Source organism: Zootoca vivipara, chromosome Z2, assembly GCF_965207765.1.
Source record: "Zootoca vivipara chromosome Z2, rZooViv2.hap1.1, whole genome shotgun sequence".
In the NCBI taxonomy this organism is placed as follows: Eukaryota; Metazoa; Chordata; class Lepidosauria; order Squamata; family Lacertidae; genus Zootoca; species Zootoca vivipara.
This window is the reverse complement of record NC_142585.1, coordinates 48842473-48864099: the sequence shown is the minus strand read 5'-3', so window position 1 is coordinate 48864099 and position 21627 is coordinate 48842473. Positions and strand designations below refer to the sequence as shown.

Here is a 21627-nt window from a genome sequence, read left to right as displayed (position 1 = left end):
CCCCACCCCCACCCTGCCCGGCGGCTCGTTGCTGTGGCGACCGCAGTTTGCCGGGGCCTGCGCTCCAACAGCCGGGCCTGGCCTACCTAAGCGCGGGTGGCCGGGCATGGAGTACACCGGCAGCTACTACCGAGGGGAGCGCGTCAACGGCAGGTCGGGAGGGAGGCAGAGCGGGCGGGCGGGCGGGCGAGTAAGTGGGGCCCACCCCCACCCCCACTCGAGAAATGACTCCCGTGTTTGGGGGGGGGAACACTACGTGTGAAGGGTTTTTTCTCGTGTCCGTGCTAAAAAAAATACTATATGCGAACGGTTTCCCCACCTGTGTTTGTTTTAAAAACAAGAAGTGAACGGGTTTACCTGTGTCCATGTTAAAAACAACAACGTGTGAGCGCCCCCCCCCCATGACCATGTTAAAAAAAACTACTGTATGTCTGAACCGGTTTCCCGTGTCTGTTAAGCAAAATACCTTACGTGAATGAGCCCCGCTCCTGTGCTAATCACATACATGTACGTAATCACATACATGTACGCTAATCACATACATGTACCACATACATGTACGTAAACGGTTTCATCCTGTTTTTTAAAATGCCATGTGTGAACGATATCCAGTACAGTATTAGTCATTCTTAGAGTAGACCCATTGATATCCATGCATTTGCATGGATACTTTTCTGAGTATGACTAATACTGGATTTCACTAAAAAGAAGAAGAAGGCGAAGAAGGCAATGGTTTTAACGACACCAGTGGGTCTGAGTACAGTGGTACCTCGGTTTAAGTACTGTACACAATTGGTTCCAGAAGTCTGTACTTAATCTGAAGCGTACTTAACCTGAAGTGAACTTTCCCATTGAAAGTAATGGAAAGTGGATTAATCCGTTCCAGACGGGTCTGCGGAGTACTTAAACTGAAAATACTCAAACCAAAACGTATTTAAACCGAGGTATGACTGTATGGTTGAGTTAGATATCACCCAATATTATTTATTATTCTCCTGTGACAGTTGGTTTCAGCTGCTCTTCTTGCTGCTGCTGCTTTTGTTTTTTATTTACCGTTTTATGATTATCTCCCCCACACTTAAAAAAAACAACAACCTGAAAAACACTCTGGATGTTTTGATAGAAAAGTGGTGCAGAATTAACAATGTTATTACCACCACCCTTAAGTGTGCATGTTGGGACTCCTAATCTAAGCAGTCTGAACCCTTTGTTGGTTGTGTTAAATTGTATTCTCCATGTGGACTTTTCTGCAGGTTGGAGGGCAAGGGCTCTTACACCCTCCCAACAGAAACGAAGTATGTAGGCGAAATGAAAGATGGGATGTTTCATGGCAAAGGTGTTTTGCACTTCCCTGGAGGAAGCAAATATGAAGGGACTTGGGAAAATGGAATATGCATAGAGGTATACAGCACATGCTTGTACATCTGAAGCACTCTTCCCTATTGTGGCGCCCCTCAGCCTCAGGGGCTATTCAGCCTCAGTCACCACCAGAGGAGCCAACTCCTAGGGGCCGAGGTCCCTTTGCATGCCCCCCAAAAATATTGGAGCCCCCCCCAATTGATGGACATTTCCATTCAAATGGTATACATGGGCCATATCATGTGATCAGTTATGTGGGACAGAGCTTACCTGCCCCCCCCAAATACTGGTCACCACAGCTCGGGTTGATGGGTGCTGCAGGCCAAAACAACTTCATTGGTTCCTCAGACTGGGGAAGGCAACCCTGCCTTTCAACTGAGATCCATTTCAGAGGCCATTCTGCAACTGCTGCTCTCTTCAGAGGCTAGGCCAGCTAGGCCAACATCCATTTGCTGGTTTGTTTTTATTTGCTGTTTTATTATGTTATTTCAAGCTCCCATTTCGTATTTCTTTTTATTGCCTTCCCCTCACCCTAAGGCCCAGGGGTGGGCACTAAAATAAATATTAAAATCAATTTAAAACAACTTCTAAGCAATCTGATCTGATCCAGGAGGTATACTCTAACGTTCCTAGGTACTTCTATCAGCACCCATTACCCTTGAGAGCAAAATAGTTCTCTGGTGTGTTCATACAAACCTGCTGTTTGTGGGCTTTCCAATGGCATCTGGTTGATCACTGTGGGGAAGCAACATGCTCTGTTCTTTATCCAACAGAGCTATCCTTAACCCCAAACTTCCCATTGCAGGGGAAATATACATTTGCAGATGGACTGGAGTATAAAGACGACAAATGGCATTATTGTGATGGCTATGACAGAAGGTTTTATACAGAAATCTGTAAAGGCCTGAAGCCAGCAGGTACTGCCTTGGTTAAGCTTTTCGATGTAACAGACCAACTGCGTTAATTGAATCCCCGCGACAGGGTGAGCTCCCGTTGCTTGGTCCCAGCTCCTGCCCACGTAGCAGTTCGAAAGCATGTCAAAGTGCAAGTAGATAAATAGCTACCACTCCGGCAGGAAGGTAAACGGTGTTTCCGTGCGCTGCTCTGGTTCACCAGAAGCAGCTTAGTCATGCTGGCCACATGACCTGGAAGCTGTGCGCCGGCTCCCTCGGCCAATAGAGCGAGTTGAGCGCCGCAACCCCAGAGTCGGTCACGACTGGACCTAATGGTCAGGGGTCCCTTTACCCTTTACTTTCTAAGAACGGGATGTGGGTGGGCTGTGGTCTAAACCACAGAGCCTAGGGCTTGCCGATCAGAAGGTCGGCGGTTCGAATTCCTGCGATGCGAGCTCCCGTTGCTCGGTCCCAGCTCCTACCCACCTAGCAGTTTGAAAGAATGTCAAAGTGCAAGTAGATAAATAGGTATTGCTCCAGCAGGAAGGTAAACGGCATTTGTGTGCGCTGCTCTGGTTCACCAGAAGCGGCTTAGTCATGCTGGCTACATGACCCGGAAGCTGTCTGCGGACAAATGCCAGCTCCCTTGGCCAGTAAAGTGAGATGAGTGTGCGACCCCAGAGTCGTCTGCGACTGGACCTAATGGTCAGGGTCCCTTTACCTTTACTTTCTAAGAAGGAGAAGCCTCAATAGGTGGTCCTTGGACCCCCCAGCCTGCTGGGGTTGGCAGCAGCTAACCGAATAAATAGCTGCTGCTGCTGCTTCGTTGCTATTTCCTCCCATAACTGGTTCCACTGCCCACGTGGGCTGCTGTGTTTTCATTGGCTATTGTGCCTTGATCGCAGAGATCTGATGCCTAGGTCGGATGCATAGGGCTTTTTTTCAGTATTAAAATGAATGAACAGCCTTTGCTCACAAGGCATGTACATGGGAGTCCCTTGAAGCTTTGGATAAAAATGCTATCATATTCCCCAATATAAGTGATTATTTATTGTCTATTCTCCTTAAAGACCTGGATATTTTAAGTGACTTCATATGCTGATATCAGCCTGTTTTCAATTTTAAGGCATTTCCCAGCTTACAAACCTGGATCCTCCTCGGGTCATCCCACCAGGCTGCTACGACTGTGGTGACGGCTTCTATAACCCCAAAACCAGAGTGGTTGTTGATTACCACCACCGGTTTCTGAGGAATGCAGGTATGGCTTTGTCAATCAGATGAGCAATACAATACAGGTGAAACTCGGAAAATTAGAATATCGTTAAAAAGTGCATTGATTTCAGTAATGCAACTTCTTATTTTTTATTTTCCATTTAATTTTTACAAATGCCTTCTTTTGGAAATTCCACAGGAATCAAACAAATAGTTACAATCATACAAAAATCAACAAAAATCAATATCGCTATGACATTTCCTTAATGACATTCCATTTATAACTGACCCGCCTAACAACAAATAACGACAATGACAACAAATCAAGGCTTGACATATCTTGCTTTGCGTGTCATGCATCTATCCCATAGATTGGTTTCGCTTTTTAAGTTGCGTTACTGAAATCAATGTACTTTTCGATGATATTCTAATTTTCTGAGTTTCACCTGTATTTTTGTGCTTACTATGTACTTCTAATGGTCTAGTTACTGAATCCTAAACCTTCACCATCAGATGCAATTTCAGTTACAAGGATTCAGGACTCTCAACAAAGATGTCATCTATGGAAATGGGGGGGGGTTGACCTTGGGAGCATGCAATATATAATTTGGGGTTCAATTATTTCTTTCGTAGAAATTAAGAGGAAATTGCAAAATAGAATTCTGCCATTTTATGAACAGATCACGTGTGCAGGAATACCATACTCAGTGGAAGGCAAGGCTGGCCCAAAACATTTTGGCATCTGAGGTGAACCACAAAATGGCATCCCCCCACCAGGGAAGAAGGAGTGAGTGAGGATCTGCATCAGGAACAAGGCGATCAGCGGTTGAGATGGGAATCAAAGGTTGTTGCAGGGCAGAAAGGGGCCTGCTCAGAATCACGCTTGGCAGGTGCAAATTCCAGGAGACCCCAGAGGGCAGCTCCCACCATTTCTTCCCTAGGGGTGGGAGGTGACCAACAGTGCCTCCTATTCACTGGGCTGCTGCAGAGGCAGCATTGAGGAGGAGTGTGCTGCTAAGGAGGTGGCAGATCCCGCCTGCAAGGAGTGTGTGGTAGCAGGTGGTGTGTTCCTTGAAGGCCGGATCTGGCAGTTGCCTCACCTTGCCCCATGGGTGAGCTGGCCCTGGTGGAAGGCATGTACAAGAGCAAATTGAATTTGAGAAACTAATAATGAAATATAAAAGGCATATAAAAGCAAAAAAGGAGGGAATTAGAAGTAAAAAATTATTGAAATTTTAGGATATAAAATTTCCCATCATCCTGTTCTGCTTTTTATTAAATTATGTAAGAGTCAGGAAGGACAACAGAAGGAATTTGTTTCGTATATGTTAACAGCATATACAGTAATTTATGCAAAGAAGTGAAGACAATCATTTTATACCCTCGGTAATTGATTGGCATGAAAAAGTCTGGGAATATGCTGGGAATATGTAATGGGAATATGCTGTTATGGCAAAATTGTCTTGTTATTTAAGGAGTAAGCAAGCACAAATACAATATTTATTTATGAAGAAACAGATAAGCTTCATTCAGTATTGCCAATCTAGAGGATGCATCCCTAATACATTATTTTGTAAGTCTCTTTGGGTTACCACTTATAAAGGAAAACAACTAATAAGAGCAATAAATTAATAAATAATAAGTAATGTATGTTATAGTTTTTCAATCTCCTGTTCAATGTTATGGTTGAGTTTGAGTTAATAATTTGGAGAGTGAGTAAAGGATTGTTTTTCTGAGGATAAGGCTGAGGATAATAATACTGTTAAATTTTCCAAATAAGGCATAATGGTACAGGGTTTAAAAAAAGTTGTATACAGTGTTAATATATTTAGGATTTCCTGCTATCTTTCAATTCCTTTTGAATTAGGGGAAAAAACAAGGTCTACAGTTTTAAAAGACCCACACCCTCACACCCCCATAATTTAACCATTCTGACATTTTGTCAAGCTGTGGTTTGCCACAAACCAGGAAACACTCACATCAGGATTTTATTTTTTAACTTTTGCATCCTGCCCCCCACCAGTTGCTTAAAGGTAAAGGGACCCCTGACAATTAAGCCCAGTCGCGAATGACTCTGGGGTTGCAGCGCTCATCTCGCTTTACAGGCCGAGGGAGCAGGCGTTTGTCCGCAGACAGTTTTTCCAGGTCATGTGGCCAGCATGACTAAGCTGCTTCTGGTAAAACTAGAGCAGCGCATGGAAACGCCGTTTACCTTCCCGCCAGAGCGGTACCTATTTTTCTACTTCCACTTTGACGTGCTTTCGAACTGCTAGGTTGGCAGGAGACCAGTTGCTTAGGGAACCGTATAAGGGGTCCCCATTATTTTCTCAACAGCCTCCCACACCTAGGCTTGTCTTAAAGGGTTTCCCTCAATTAGCTCCATGGCCAAGGAAAGGTTTGAGCCTGGGTCTCTACTCACTACGCCACATGGTTCTTAGTGGCCTTTGTAGTGGGTGAGGCAGGGAGCGGGGAATAAGTGTGGAGTTTGTGGTGTAATCTCTACTTCCAGCCACTAAGCACGAGCAGATCTAAATGGCTCCTGGTGGCACTATCCCAAAATACTGGAATGCGGTAGCTCTGCTGATGCATATGATAAGCACACGCTTTCCAAAAACACAGGAACCTAGACAGATCAACCCAGGCGGGAACGCCTAGGAATTCCTTTTTTTTAAAATCTCTGCTTTGAACTCTCCTTTGTTACACTTTATTACTATAAACTTACAACAGTATCAGCCCCGATTAAATGGCCCATTGTATATGTCCCGTTTTGCAAAGCAATTGTCTGCCGAGTGTCCAGGAGGGCCCCCAGGCTCTTTTTGCTTTGAGGACATGGGTGTGAAGATGGGATGCAGCTCAGGAGTCCATCCCTTCCTTTAAGGGCACCAACACAATTGAAAGAGCCAGGGCTTGCCTGACATCAGAGGAACTCCAGTAGCCCCAAGAGAAGTCGTTCAAGGCTCAAGGCCACAGAGGTGACAAAATAGGCGGGTAAATAGCCAGGCTGTATGCGAAAGAAGCCAAGGAAGTGGTCGGGAGCGAGAGGGAACAGATCCAGGACTGCTTCTTTACAGGAAAGGCAGGAAAACCCCGTCAGGCTGCTGGCCAGGTCTTGGAAGCATCAAAAGCAGATGGCAGGAAGCATTCAGAAACCTTTGGCAAAACCCTGGTGGGCTTGCTTAAATTATGCCGTTTTCCTAAAGAGCTGGGCTCGAGATCAGATCAGCTTTTTCTTAGCCTCATGCTTTCTTCCTCTTTCCTCTGCCAACTTGAGATCACAAATGTTATTCAGAAGCTGGGATAGGAGACCCTGAGCTCTGCCCAGGCAAAGGTGAGAAGTGAGATTCTAAAGAGGGGGGGGAGTCCTGAATGGGTCTTCACTGCTGCTCAGTACCATCATATATAGGTAGATAGATGGGTTTCATTATTTGCTATATTTTTGTTCTGCTTTTCAATCCATTATTGTCCCCAAAGCAGGTCACATCACTAAAACAAAGGCAGGGAGAAGGGAAAGACAGGCTTACACCCATAAGGCTTACAAACCAGAAAAACAAGGCAAATAGAGAGGAGCAGGAAGCAGTTCCCCTGTAGCTGCATCTTTGGCTGATTGGCAAGGCCAGGCTTTGCTCCATTCTTTGATGTTTTTCCTGGGAGCCAGCGTGGGCAGCCTCCCTGTGGCCTTGGGTCCCTTTGCGAATGGCAGAAGCCAGAGTGTGATAGATCCTTTGAGGTCACAGAATGTTCACAAATGTTCTAACAGCTGGGGAAGAATGTTCAATATTTTGACTGCTGACCAAGCAATACAGCTCAGCTCCTACAAGAGCCGGAGGAGGTTTGTTAGACCAGGATGAAAAACAAAGTTGAAGAGGAATTGAGGACAGAAGGATCTGGGTATTGGTGTCAGGACGGAGGGCAGAGTCGGAAAATTGAGAGGTGGTTTGCTTGTTGGTAACAGGATGCAACTAAGTGGCAATGCAGCACATGCTGGGATAGTGGCTGAGAAAAAGCCTTGTGCTTGAGAAACGGGAGCCTGTGAAGGTGCTAGGTGGAAGAATCAGAGGCTTTTTGGAGTGAAGACTCTATGAGAATCTCATAGCCTACATACCTGAAGGGCTGAAAGGAATATGGGAAGTTGCCTCGTACACAGTCAGACCACTGGTCCATCTATTGCTAACTGATTAGAAGCTGATTTCCAAGGTGTCTGGGAAGTCACATTCCCAACCCTACCTGAAGAGTAGCTGGGGGGCTGAACCTTTGACCTTCTCCAGGCAAAGCTCTGCAGCTTAAATATGACCCTGGCTTGAGAGCAGTACATGTGAAAAGGATCTAGGAGTCGTGGTAGACCACAAACTTGACATGAGTCAGCAGTGTGATGCAGCAGCTAAAAAAGCCAATGCAATTCTGGGCTGCATCAATAGGAGTATAGCATCTAGATCTAGGGAAGTAATAGTACCACTGTATTCCGCTCTGGTCAGACCTCACCTGGAGTACTGTGTCCAGTTCTGGGCACCACAGTTCAAGAAGGATACTGACAAGCTGGAACGTGTCCAGAAGAGGGCAACCAAAATGGTCAAAGGCCTGGAAGCGATGCTTTTATGAGGAACGGCTTAGGGAGCTGGGTATGTTTAGCCTGGAGGAGAGAAGGTTAAGGGGTGATATGATAGCCATGTTCAAATATATCAAAGGATGTCATATAGAGGAGGGAGAAAGATTGTTTTCTGCTGCTCCAGAGAAGCGGACACGGAGCAATGGATGCAAACTTCAAGAAAGAAGATTCCACCTCAACATTAGGAAGAACTTCCTGACAGTAAGAGCTGTTCGGCAGTGGAATTTGCTGCCAAGGAGTGTGGTGGAGTCTCCTTCTTTGGAGGTCTTTAAGCAGAGGCTTGACAGGCATATGTCAAGAATGCTTTGATGGTGTTTCCTGCTTGGCAGGGGGTTGGACTGGATGGCTCTTGTGGTCTCTTCCAACTCTATGATTCTATGACCCTTCCTGTAAAAAGAGCATCTGCTGTTGCAATGGCTCCAACCAAGGTCATGTATGAATGTCCTTCCATCATGCTGCTTTCTTTCACCCTCCCATGTTGGTCCAGTTTGCACGTAACTGCAAACTATACACTACAGGCCTTTCATTTCCGTCCCATGCATAGGCGGCACGAAGGCTGAGCCCTTGTTCCTGCCTTGCCTGCACTGGCACATGCCTCCCCTCCCTCCAGCGGCTCCTGAGAGCACACCTGTGCCTTTAGAAAGCAGAGTGTTCGAAGTGGCCCTTGAAACACAGGACAATTTAGTCATTTATATGCCAGTTGCCTTTTTTCTTCATTGCTGTTCCAAATTCAGAGGAGGTCCGACTCCTACAAATGTGAACTCCTTTGACAGCTCTCCAGGAATGAAAAAAAGGAATGCATTAAAAAACAAAACAAAAAATATGGTTATTTAGACACTTTGCAAATGAAATACACTGGGTTTTTGATCAATCACCTCAAGTTCTTCACTGCTTATTTTTATTTGATTTTTTTTTAAAAAAATATGCTATACTATAACTCTTACTTGCTTTTGTATATATAATCATTGTGAATTACAAGCCGTGTGAAAGATTTTAGCTCTGGGGCATTTGCCAGATGGTTGATTTTGCTTTTTTTTTCTCATGACAAAAGACATAATGTTTGTGGCAGGCCCTGAGAAATTGTTGGTAATCAGTGTATTCTTCAAAGGAACGGGCGCCAGACCTGTTTGCAAGAATGTTCAGCTTTTGCAGAAATTAATTGTGAGCACTTTTAGTCTCTGCTCCTGAGCATGGAACAAAACCAAATTGTGCCAATTGTTTTGCTGTTTTTCCATCACATAGCTACGTGAGCAGAGGAGAGGTAGATGGGACGTGGGTTGTTCTTGTTTTTAACATGCTATAGTTTGCTGCCCATTTATTGATCATTTTTCTGCTTGGACTGGGAATGTCAAAAATATTCCCATACAGTTCAACGCATAAACCTAATGCCTGGAAGCGCCGCTTGGGGGTTTTGAGATGTGGGCAGCTGCTTTATTCCTGGACAGCCCATTATTGCTTGCTCTGACTGGCAGTGGCTCTCTAGAGCCTCAGACACATAAAGATCTCTCCCATTTCTTACTGCTGATCCTGTATATATTTATTATTAGATTTTTTAAAAATATATATCTTTATTATTTAAAAGTTATAAAACAAACACATTACATACACACACATATTATGCAAAAACAATAACAAATAACATCGTTCTATAACTTTCGAACTTATAATCTGTTAACAGAATCTCAAAAATGACTTCCAATCTTGCTTATTGTTTGAATATTTTCATATATATATATATATATATATATATATATATATATATATATAATATTTTCATCACTTTTTTGTAATTGTATATTTACACTATACCAGGTTCAGTCTAACTCTGCCAAAGGGGTTTCCGTTTATGTTATTATTTCTTAAATATTCTTTGAATACTCCCCATTCCATGTTGACTACTTGTTTCATTTGTCCTCTTATTCTACCTGTTGTCTTTGCCAACTGCATATATTCCACCATTAAATATATTCCAATAAATATATGGTGGAATATATTTATTATTAGATTTATATCCCACCCTTTCTCCAAAGACTTCAAAGTGGCATAAACACTTGACTCTTCTAAATACCCTCCCTATTTTATCCCCACAATAACCCTGTGAGGTAGGTTAGGCTGAGAGAGTATGCCTGGCTAAGTGGGGATTTGAACCCTAGTCTTCCAGGCCCTAGTCCAACACTAACACTCTAAACACTGGCTTTCATTGGAGGTGCTGGAGATTGAACCTGGGACTACAGGTTTGGGACTACAGCTCCCAGCAGGCCTAGCCAGGTTGGGCATCTTGGACTACAAGTTGAATGTCCAAAGCAGCTGAGGGGCACCAGTTCAGTGAAAGCTGCTGTTGAACACCCTGCATCCTGGGCCATACTGCCCAGTCACAACATGAGAGATTAATGGCTGACCTTATAGCAATGATAAGAGCTTCAGACCTTCCACACAGAACTGGAACCTTTTTTGAAATTTTTCTGAATGCAGATCATTTTTTTCCTAAGAAACAAAGCAATATTTAAGATCACAGCCGATCTAAGCATGCTGATGAATCATCTCCTGAGTTTTAAAAATGACCATGGAGTTGTACCATATTAATATATGAATGCAAAAAATCTGTCTACTCCTAGGATTTAAAGAAAGTTTCATTAGTAGGAAGAACTGCCTTTACTTTGTCTCTTGGCCCATTGTCAGAGCTCACTGCTGCAGCAACAGTTCTCTCTAAGCTCCCGCCTTCCTGAACTGGGGGAACAGAAACCCAGTACAGTATTTGATCTCCTCTTGTCTTTTCGTGTTGCTGTCTTCAGCAGAGTCATTTGACAACTCTCCAAGGAGCAAGATGGGTTTCTGTGGTGTCAGCTGCAGAAAGGAGTGGGCACTTCAGCTGGAACCTCCAGCAGTTGAGAGAGGCAACCCTCTCCAGGCTGTTCTCTCTTTTCTCTCCTCCCCGCTCAAGACAAGGTGGCAGCTCTATATTCCAAGGGCCATTTACCCATAGGGCTGAGGCACCTTACCAGAAACAGCACCCCAGAGCTCTGGAATGCAGCTGTGGAGGATGGTTCTCTCTTTCCTTAAAATACATCTTTGGGAGCAATCTTGGCAACAGCCAGCAAGGGAAGGCTAGTCTCCATCATGGGCTGAGCAAGTCCCAACTGCTGAGCACCACTCCATTGCCCCGGAGGACCTTAGTGCTGCTAGTAGGCACAGACTGAAGGACAAGCTCAATAATGAGGGCAGGAATTACCACCCGAATAATCCTGGCACCAGCATATCAGTTCCTGGTATCAGATTTAACACTGCTTTTTATTGTTAGAAGCTTTTGTGAGGCACTCTGAGAGATTCCTGGGGATAGAAAGTCAGATACAAGTACTGTACTCTAAATAAATAACAGCAGCTGTAACTTTCTCTCCTGGCCATCTTTTCTACTCGTCTCCTATGGCAATGTTGCTGAACTGATCCCCAACACACGTGGCCACTGATTATGCATTCTGGGGCTGATGGAAATTGTAATTCAGCAACATCTGGAAGGCCAGAGGCTCCCCATCACTACCCTATGGGCTCATCTTCCTGACAATACAAAGATTTGAGCCATTTTCAAAGCAGGCCTCCCTGAGGAGATGTGGAGGGGAGAAATTTAAACATCTTCCCACCACACCTTCCGTGTGTATCATGGAGGTGATAGCCACCCACCATTTCCCCAAAAAATCAGTAGAGATCTCTTTGAAGCAGGCACCTTCTAGGTTAAGGGGTTCCACAGAGGATGCCTTGTCTGAGAGCCCCCAAAATTCTGGTGCTGTTTTCATGTTTTAAATCACAAGAGTGGGGACCTGTGGACCCCAAACTATTGTTGGACTCTCATCCACCCCAGTCAGGCTCAGAATTCCACCCATTCTCTAGAACACCCTTCGATGTGCTGTTCATGAAGCAGAAATAGTAGCAAGCTTTACACACCTATGTTTAAACAAGCATTCCCGGGCCTATAAAATTCATCACATTGTTCTGTTCTATTATTTATCAGTATTTCACTGAATGTTATATTGATAGCTTCTCTGGTTTAATGATGTATTCCTTTGTATCTTTGGTTTTAAATGTTGTATATACATTCTTTTAATTATCTTTCTGTGTTTTATGTAAACTGCTTAGGGAGTTTGCATATTTAGTGGTTTGTAAATGATGATGATGATGATGATGAAGATACTGGGTAGCAGGGCTGGGAACAACCTCTGCCTGACACCATGGGGAGCGTCTGCCAATCACAGTTGCCTGAGAGTCTGTCTTGCGCAAGATGGCAAGATCTAAATTCTCCCGGTTTCCGGACCTTAAAACAATTGCTGCTATGAAACCTGCAAAGGTTTAAGTTCCAATCCTCAGCTTGCCAAGAATAGCGGAGTGTTTGGGTTTTAGCTCTCCCACTGCAGATGCTGAGAAGATTGTGATGCATGCTGGGCAACTGTGTGGTGTAACATTAACAAGTGTAAAAAATGTCATCCAGGCTGAGAATTTCCTTTTAATGGGCAATTTGGAATTGTATGAGTTAAATGGAAATGAGAGAGTAAAGCATTATGGGGTGAAGGTTAATTGAGTATTTTAAAGTTTCCGCTTGTCAGCCAAGATGCAGTGGAGTATAGTGGGGGGGGGGGGGCGGTGTTTCAATGAGCAGGCATGGCCCTGGGCTGGAAGTGCCTTCATGCTTCCGCAGTGTGAAGAAGTTTCACAGGGCATTTCCAAAAATCACTATTTAAAAGCATTTTGCATTTTGCTTTTAAATGCTTTCTGGGACAGGGAAGTTCCTGGATTTTTACAGGTTCCTACAGATCGCATTTACCCCATTTCTCTTATAAAAGCAAGCCATGGATGGGGCTCCACCGTTTCTTAATAGTGCAAGAACCTATTTGGGCAGCTTAGGGAAGAGGTAGAGTTCTGCAGACTTCTTAATTAAGAAAAAAACCCGAGTAGAGTTAAGGTGGAGGGGATATGATTGAGGTTTGTAAATTAATACGTGGAGCAGAGAAATCCGTCTTTTCCATCCTTCCCCCTATAGCAGTATAGCTTAGGAAGAACTCACTTGAATTGATTGCCATTCAGTTCAGGAGAGACAGCCATGACTAAAGAACTTCTTCATACAGTGCATCATTAACTTACAAACTTTACAGCCACAAGGTGTGGTGATGACCCCAAGCTTAAATGGCTTTGAAAGGGAATTTGACAAACTCATGGCGGTCTGACCACAGAATTTGGAAATGACGGCTAGATAAAACCTCCAGATTCAGAGGCAGTGTACCACTCCAAATCAGCTCATAGAATCAGAGAACTGTAGAGTTGGAAGGGAACCTGAGGGTTATCTAGTCCAACCCCCTGCAATGCAGAATCTCAACTAAAGCACCCATGACAGATAGCCATCCAACCTCTGCTTAAAAACCTCCAAGGAAAAGAGAGTCCACCCCCTCCTGAGGGATTCTGCTCCACTGTTGAACAGCTCTTAAACTGTCAGAAGTTCTTCCTGCTGTTTAGTCAGAATCTCCTTTCTTGTAACTTGAATCCATTTGTTTGGGTGCCATGCTCCAGAGTAAGAGAAGACATCTTACGTGACAGCTCTTTAGGTAGTTGACGATGGCTACCTCCCCTCAGTCTGCTCTTATCCAGGCTAAATGTACCCAACTCCCTCCACCATTCCTCATAAGGCCTAATTTCCAGACCCTTGATCGATTTGGTCACCCTCCTCTTCACATGTTACAGTTTCTCAATATCCTCCTAACATTGTGGTGCCCGGAACTGGACACTGGACTGCAGACGTGGTCTGACTCTGACCAAGGCAGAATAGAGCAGCCCTATGACTTCCCCAGACAGGGCCGTCTTAAGCATATCTGGCACTGTGGTGCGAAGATCCCTCTGGCGCCCACCCCACCCCACCCCATTTCCCAGCGCGGCTGTCTGGTGGGTGAAGCGCGGCTGCGCAGCGCCCCCCTGGCGCCCTGCACCACCCAGCCTTGCCATAGGGCCGGCCCTGTCCCTAGACAATATATTTCTGTTGATGTAGTCTAGAATAGCGTGAGCTTCCCCCCCTTCCTCTTTTTTTTTTGCTGCCGCATCACATTGTGATCCTATTCACATGTACTACTGGCAAGCCAGCATTTTCCATCTTATATTTGTACAGCTGGTTCTAGATGCCTAAGTGCAGAACATGGCAGTTGTCCCCGTTGGAATTCATTTTGTTAGCTTGTGCCTAGTTCTCCAGTCTGTTAAGGTCATCTTGAATCCTGATTCTGTCTTCTGCAGCATTAGCTACCCCTTCCAGTATGATGTCACCTGCAAATTGGGTGAACATCCCCTCAGTTCCTTCATCCAAACACTGAGCAACAGCAGGCCCAGGACAGAACCCTGCAGCACCCCAGGATGACTAGGAACTATTAGTGAGCACTATTTGGGTTCAGTCAGTCATATCATATCATAGAATATCATACAATCATATCAAATCATACCATAGCATATCATATGATCATGCAATCATACATTTTCATTCCTAGCTTGTGAACTTCCTGGAGGATCTGGTTGGTGACTGTGGGAAGCAGGATGCTGGACTAGATGAAGCTCTGGTCCAGAGGTTTGATTCAGAGCAAGTGCTCTGCTGCAAAGATCACCCTAGCATGGGGACTTCTTTTTATCCCCAAGGTTAGCCTGAGCTCTTCTGGGGGCTGGATGCTTAGGCCCAAGGGTGGGAAAGTACTGCAGGCAGCAAGCGATCCAGCAATACAATTGAGTGAAAAGGAAGTTGGAGACTGACACCATGGTCGGTGGTGTAGGAGAGCGAATATAAGGACGTATGAACCTGCCTTATTTCAAGTCAGGCCATTGATGCACCTGGCTCAGTATTGTCAGTGCTGAGTGGCAGCAGCTCTCCAGGGTACTAGGCAGGGGACATTTCTGCCCTACTTGCAAAATTGTGCTTTGGCCATGGCTTGATTTTCGGAAACAAAACTGACCCAGAGAGAAGCTGCTGCTGCTTGGATGCACCTTCCAGGAATTCTGGGCAGATCTTCACCTGACCTGCTGATACCTGCCGTACTTCCTGGGCTAGTGTAGAATGCCTTGGAACATCAACCATTGCTTTATCCTTTTATTGCTAAGTGTGCCTGGGTGGCCCCTTTCTCCTTTCTACAGAGAGCAACTTTCTTTTGTTGCTTCACGCACTGAAGTCCTTCCCTTCCCCCCCACCCTTCCCCAATCTAAGTGATTTCTACTTCACCATTAACAGGGGCCACCAAAAAGGGGGCAATGGAGAAAGAAAGAACTTTTAAAAGATTAAACGAGCAAGCGTGGATTTGATTCTCACCCACAATGTGGAGAGCTGCCTAATTGCACCGGGGTGATAATTTCCAGTTGATTAAAGAGTATTTGTATTATTTCTCTCCCCACCCCGACTCCCTACCACCACATTTAAAAAAAAACCACCCAGAGGAAATCACATATGAAGGTGAAGATGTGCTTTGGTGTTCGCATTAATATAACCCAACAATTGCCTTTGCAAAAAGAAAAAGAAAAGTAATTACAACTTGCTGTCTGGGGAGCACTAATCAAACTCCAGGCTTCAATTCTGCTTTAAATATGGATGAAACACAACTCTCCATGCTCACCCTGGTGTTGTGGGGTTATGGAAGCCGCCGGGGATGGCACGAGGGGATCTGCGTGGTTAACAAGCAGCTGCTGCCAAGCCAGATCGGCATCTGTGATTTAAATTGTTAGCTGCACAGTCAGGTAAAGTGTAAAAAGGGTGGTCGAGAGGCTGTTAAGTCCCTGGCCGCCAATTACGAACAATCAAGGAGGAGCCTGAACATTCGCTTAGTACAATAAACCCAGTTTGTCTTGTTTCAGGGGTGACTGCTGAAGAGGCTGCAGCTGCACTGATTCAAATACCCAGCAACTACAGTGATTATCAGGCAGCCTCCTCCTTTTAGGGTGGCAGAAGTAGTATGCTCAGCCCATCTCTTTTAACTCTTTAGTTTCCAACAGGTTTGAGCCTCTTCACATGTTGCCAGGGCCCTGCAGGCCTGTGGTGTTATGGTCCCAAGTCATTCAGCACAGATTTGGTCATTGATTCAAAATACATGGGCATTAGAACTTAAAGGTGTATGTGATAATAACTTTCTGACAGTAAGAGCTGTTCGACAGTGGAACAGACTCCCTTGGAATGTGTTGGACTCTCCTTCCTTGGAGGATTTTAAGCAGAGGCTGGCTGGCCATCTGTCACGGATGCTTTAGTTGAGATTCCTGCCTTGCAAGGGGGTTGGACTAGATGATCCTCAGGGTCTCTTCCAACTCTACAATTCCGTGATTCTAAGAAGAGACCCCCCAAAGGCCCATTTGGTCCAGCATTCTGTTTAGCACAGTGGTTTGTCAGGTGCCTGCAGGAGCACAAAGGCACAAGTCCTACCTCGTTGACTTCCTCAGCTGGTATTCTAACTGGTACCGAACATGGACATTTTTTATAGATCCTCACCACAACTCTTGGATTGAGAGAGGCCAGACTCATCCTACCACAACAACAGAGGAGCTTGGAAAATGCCTTGTGTTCCATCGTTTTGGCCAGTCAAGAACCATGCTCATTCGTGGTGACTGAAACAGCTCCTCAGGCTTTAAATGTGACACATCTTTGCCTTCCAGGTCCTACCAAATCTGAAGCAAGTCTCTGGTTTGCGATACCCCACACCTTACAGATAAACACCAGTGCACACTAGCTGTCTGGAAAGCAGTTGAAAGACAAGCTTAACCTCAGTTGTGGTTTGCAGCCCTTGGGTGATCCAGTAATCCAGTGTTTCTCAACCTTGGTTCCCCAGCTGTTGTTGGAGTGCAGCTCCTATCATCCCTGACCACGAGTCCTGCTAGCTAGGTCTTGAGCAGAGAGAGACTTGTCCCACTCAATATATTCTAACTGGGAGCATCAGGCCTTATGCATGCAAATAATGCCTTCAAGCATGGAAGCCAGAGCAGGTACTTACTTGAAAAGAAAGCAATGCAATGTTTCACCCAACTTAATAACTGAGCCATTTTGGAGGAAGCTGTATTATACCGAGTCCAACCATTCATTCATCTTAGCTCTGTATTCTCTACAATGACTGGTATAGCATGAGACTCTTAATCTCAGGATTGTAGATTTGACTAGATAGCCCTTGTGGTTTCTTCCAACTCTACAATTCTGTGGTTCTGTGACTGGTAATGGTTTGCCAGGATTTCAGGTGGAGGTCTTTCTCAGTCCTACCTGGGGATGCCAGGGATTGCAGGCAAAGTAGGTGCTTTGCCACTGAGGTTTTGAAGGCGTGTGGTTCAGTGGATTGATTGTAGCAGCACCCACAGAAGCCTGGCTTCACATCACTGGCTCAGCTGCCAAGCTCACTGGGTGACCTTGGTCCAGTCATTCACTCCCAGCCTGGCCTTTACTGGGCTGTAGGAGAGGCCTCCATATGCAGGAAGGGCAGGAGGCTGAAATTTAAAATGATGCGGCTTGCTGTAGTATGGGGTTTACTTAAACAAGGGGGTAGGGAGCAAGGTTTTGGATAGGGAAATGCAATATCCAGCGCCAACTTTTAAAGGGTGCATTCTGCTGGTCAAGTATGCTGATGGAGCCTGCGAAAACGAATAGGGGCTACAAGAGAGCACCCTTATTTCCATTAATTTCAACCGAACTTGCATTTAATAACTTTTAGGTTATTATGGTTATTTAGGTTATTTGGTTAGGATGTCGATTTTTGGCTTAGGCCGCAGTGCTAAGCATGCTTATTTGAAAACAAATCCTGTTGAAATGGATGGAACAGGAAAAAAACATTTTGAGCTGAAGTGTTAGCATTGCATTTGGCTGCAGCTGCAAATATGAGAATAAGGTCTGCTTATAACTGAATGAAATAAGGAATGAGGTCACACATAAGAATATCTAGGACTCTTGTAGGAGGAGGGGAAGAATAAAACCCTGATTTCAACAAGACCTAAGTGCCAATAGATCTGGGATGGTGATACAATTTTATGCTCGGTAGGGCTTTAACTTTAATCGGTTAAACAGATCAGTCAACTAACACGTTGGTCAATGGGGTCATCCACACTTCTGCTTGACTCAGTATTTGTGTACCATTTAGTTCCTCCCCCACCCACCCCGGTCCAAGAGCTTTTCTTGTTATTCTGTAACTATGCCTTGCTAAAACCTGATCTTACTCGCTGAATTGAATTTTGGTTAAGCAGAATCTCTTTTCAGGTTTTCCGTGCATCCAAGAAGATCTGAATCAGCAGGTAAGACTGTTCATAAGGAACAGCTACAAAATGACAAGAAAAGCTCTCAGACTCAGATGAATTAATCAGTACATAGTACTATCAAAATACGGGCCAAGCAAAAGTGTGGATGAGCCCAATTAATCTATGTATAAGAATCCCAATTGGTGTGTTGCGAAGACACTAGTTTCTTTTTTGAAACCCTTCCAGATTAAAATGCTTGAATGAAAATAATCAAAATATTCCTTCTGTCAATGTGTGGTAGATCTCAATGATTTAATCCAGTCTTTGCCAACCTGGTGTCTCCCAGGTGTTTTGGATTGCGACTCTCACCAACCCCAGCCAGCATCTGCCTGTTTAATGCTGGGACTTGTAGTCCAAAACATCTGGGGGCACCAGGTTGGTGAAGGCTAATTTAATCAAATTATCTTGCACTTGCTTGAGGATGCCGAACAAAGGCACCTGTGTGAAAATTTTGGCACTCTGCAAAATGATTTAAATTAATGAATTGGAAGAGTTTTAAAAGATTATATCAAATTGACAAACCCTGTAAATGTGAGCTATTTTTACATGCCACCCAAAATACTGGTTTTGTTTTTATTGTAACAAGAGCCACAAAGGTTTGGTGATAACCTGAAATTGTTTTCTTCTGTGTTTTTTCTTCCTGTGCCTTCAAAAGTTTCAGGAACTCTTGTGGCTCTGATCTGTGCTCATTTTTATGCTTACCAGCTTCTAACATGAACTGTCCCCCCCCCCCCCATATCACAGGAATACTATGAAGATCTTTGATTGGAACACCTTTTAAATGCATCTTTGTCCATTTGGCAAAAAGGGACATCCAATAAGGCAAGGAGGGCAGTCTGAATTGACTCATTATTGATGCTTCTTTTGTTTCTCCCCCCCCCAATCCCACCCCCTCAGATGATGATGAACATGACTGGATTGTTAAGACCTGTCGGAAAGGTTGGGACGAGATCATTGGTTACAAGCCAAAGGAGGAAACCTCATTAAGGAAAACAGAGAAACAGACTTCCCATTGAAGCCTTCTGCTTCCCTGCTGAAGGACTCTGCACCTATAATTTCTCCATTAGGGTAGTTTTTTGTTACCTTTGCTAACCAAATAAGATGTAAACCCCTCACTTCATCAGCGGCATTAAGAGGAAATTGTGCAAATAATCACCCTATATTTACTATAATATTCCCACAAGGTGTGCAACCTGGTAGGCTTTTTATAGTCTATACTGTGAGCACAAAAGAATTAACTCAAAAGGCTGCCTTGCCGTCTCTCAACACCATATTATATACTGGTTGCACACCCACCCACAAGCTACAGTGGATCTTTCCCCTGCACTTGGATATTAATTGGCTGTTGTAACGGCAAGCTCAGAAGCGATGGTTTTTAATAACTGGTTTGCCAAAGGGGGAGAATGAAACCCATTTCCCACGAACATCGGTGTTCTCAACAAAGGTGATGGGGCGGGCTGCCTTTGGAATTCTAGGGCTGCAGAAGCGTTTCTGAAATAAAAAGAAAAATGGAATTGCACCGTTTCCTTTGATGTAAGTGCCAGCACTTCGACTTGCATTAACTTTATTTATTACACAAATAAGACATTTACAAAGCACAACAGGAAAAGTAGGTAACAAAACAGACATTGGTTTTACAATTTAAAAAGTGCTTTACATCCCCCCCCCCTCATTTTCTCTCCTTAAATAAATATTGATCTTGACTGCCTGCTCTTTAGAAGGGTATTTTTTAGCCAAGACATGCACAATTGCAACATGCTACAAACAAAACAATCTGCTTCTTTTTCAAGAAAAACTTGGCTGAGTTTCTGCAGCTGGCATCACCTTGCAAGACCTCCCTTTTATCTGGTATCACTGGTGTCCGAAGCCCCTGTTGCCCAGTTTACACCACAGTCCTAGGCACTCCTTGTTCTGGAGTGTGAAGCTAATCAAAGCAAGAAAGAAAGGAGGGAGGGAGGGGACATAGCTCCAGCTTCTGAAGAAGCCATGTCAGGTTCAACCTGCATCAGTTATGCAAATCAAGCATAATTTGCCTGATTCATTCTGGTTTTGCCAAGGAGGGGGGCGGGGAGGGCTATGCATGAAAGTCTTGCCTTCCTTACTTCCTGGGAAGCATTCCAAATATGTGCCCTGCCTTCTAATGTTCTGCCAGATAATCCACATTTATAGCCTTAAGGGCTAGAAACTTTATATATCTTTTTTAAAAAAACAAAGCTGGGTTCCATGCTCAATACCAAGTTTTGTCTTTGTATGAAGTGCAGCCAGCCCCATCTAGGCCACTGTCCGTTAAAATAGGATCATTGGCCAGTCTAGTGGGGACTTAACTCACTGGCTCTGGGGTGGGCAAGAAAGTACATAACATTTTAGCACCCATGTTTCAAATTCAAGTATTTCAAAAGACTTCCAATTAATTTTAGTCCAAAAGATTTGGCAGAAGAGAGGCACAGTCAGGAACCAGTTTGGTAAATATCTTACAAAAGTGTAGCTGCCCCATAGTCCAAAGCACCAGAGGGCTTCCAGTGATCATGCTGAGTTCCATGGGAGCAGAGGGCTTGCCTGTTCAGTTCAATGGGACAGTGAAACGAATGGAGCAGCTGCAGCGTACATGGAGCTTCATGTACAAACCTCAAAGCCACTGCATGCGTAACAACTGTTGGATCAGGGTTGGAACATTGGCTTTCTTGCCCTGTAAAACTCTTGACAACTACAGAGTCAGCAAGCTAAATGCAAAGAGCATCTTTACTCAGATTTGTTTGTTTGGACCCGGCATAAGACTTTTTTCAGCACCATCAGTCAGTGTAAACACATTGGCCAACGAGAGTTAGTGAACTAAAATAATTAGGGGATGTGTTACATTCTCAGGACAGTCGTTTATTTTCCATAGACATCGTTTAACTAATCATGAATTGTTTCCAGTTTTTGCACAGCAGAGCCAAAAGATTTCTCGTTTAAAAAGCTAGTCCTGGCTGCTTCCTGAGATTTGCAAGGAACACAGCCTAAGGCTTCCTGCAGAGATGAGGAATAGGATTGGCGGGGAGGGGGGAGGGGGGGAGAGAGAGAGATTACAATTCTCACTTTAGATATAATAGTTGATTGCAACTGTCCATTCTGCTGCACTGGGCAAGTCCTCACACTCATAGTGTGCCTGCATGTTTTCCACTATAAGCAAAAGCAGCTTTGGGGGAGGGACAATTTAAATTGAGAAAATGCAGGCTGGTTTTTTTTTATGAGGGAAAAAAAGAGCTCGCCCAGCACCATGGGCCTGATCCAGTCTGCATCTTTGCAGCTGCTTTTACCTTT

The 21627-nt window shown here is 44.5% G+C and overlaps 1 protein-coding gene across 2 annotated transcripts; it reads left to right on the top strand.

The window, feature by feature from the left end:
- Positions 1 to 59: 59 nt before the first annotated feature.
- MORN5 (MORN repeat containing 5) lies at positions 60 to 20036 on the top strand. 2 transcript variants are annotated; one of them, XM_035114159.3, is made up of 5 exons: positions 60 to 153; positions 1254 to 1401; positions 2165 to 2276; positions 3379 to 3510; positions 19225 to 20036. In XM_035114159.3, exons 1-5 carry the CDS (start codon positions 107 to 109, stop codon positions 19341 to 19343), a joined length of 558 nt encoding a protein of 185 aa, XP_034970050.1. In that variant the 5' UTR covers positions 60 to 106; the 3' UTR covers positions 19344 to 20036. The 2 variants fall into 2 exon arrangements, with proteins under 2 accessions (XP_034970050.1, XP_088521477.1); XM_088665351.1 differs by lacking the exon at positions 19225 to 20036 and adding an exon at positions 4145 to 5112.
- The last annotated feature ends 1591 nt before the right edge of the window (positions 20037 to 21627 follow it).

What these genes read in the sequence shown, in the direction of transcription:
- MORN5 (XM_035114159.3), top strand. Translation starts at nt 107, where the DNA reads ATGGAGTACACCGGCAGCTACTACCGAGGGGAGCGCGTCAACGGCAG. An exon ending in GGGGAGCGCGTCAACGGCAG is followed by an intron (nt 154 to 1,253) that starts GTCGGGAGGGAG and finishes ACTTTTCTGCAG; the next exon opens with GTTGGAGGGCAAGGGCTCTT. An exon ending in CCGGTTTCTGAGGAATGCAG is followed by an intron (nt 3,511 to 19,224) that starts GTATGGCTTTGT and finishes CCACCCCCTCAG; the next exon opens with ATGATGATGAACATGACTGG.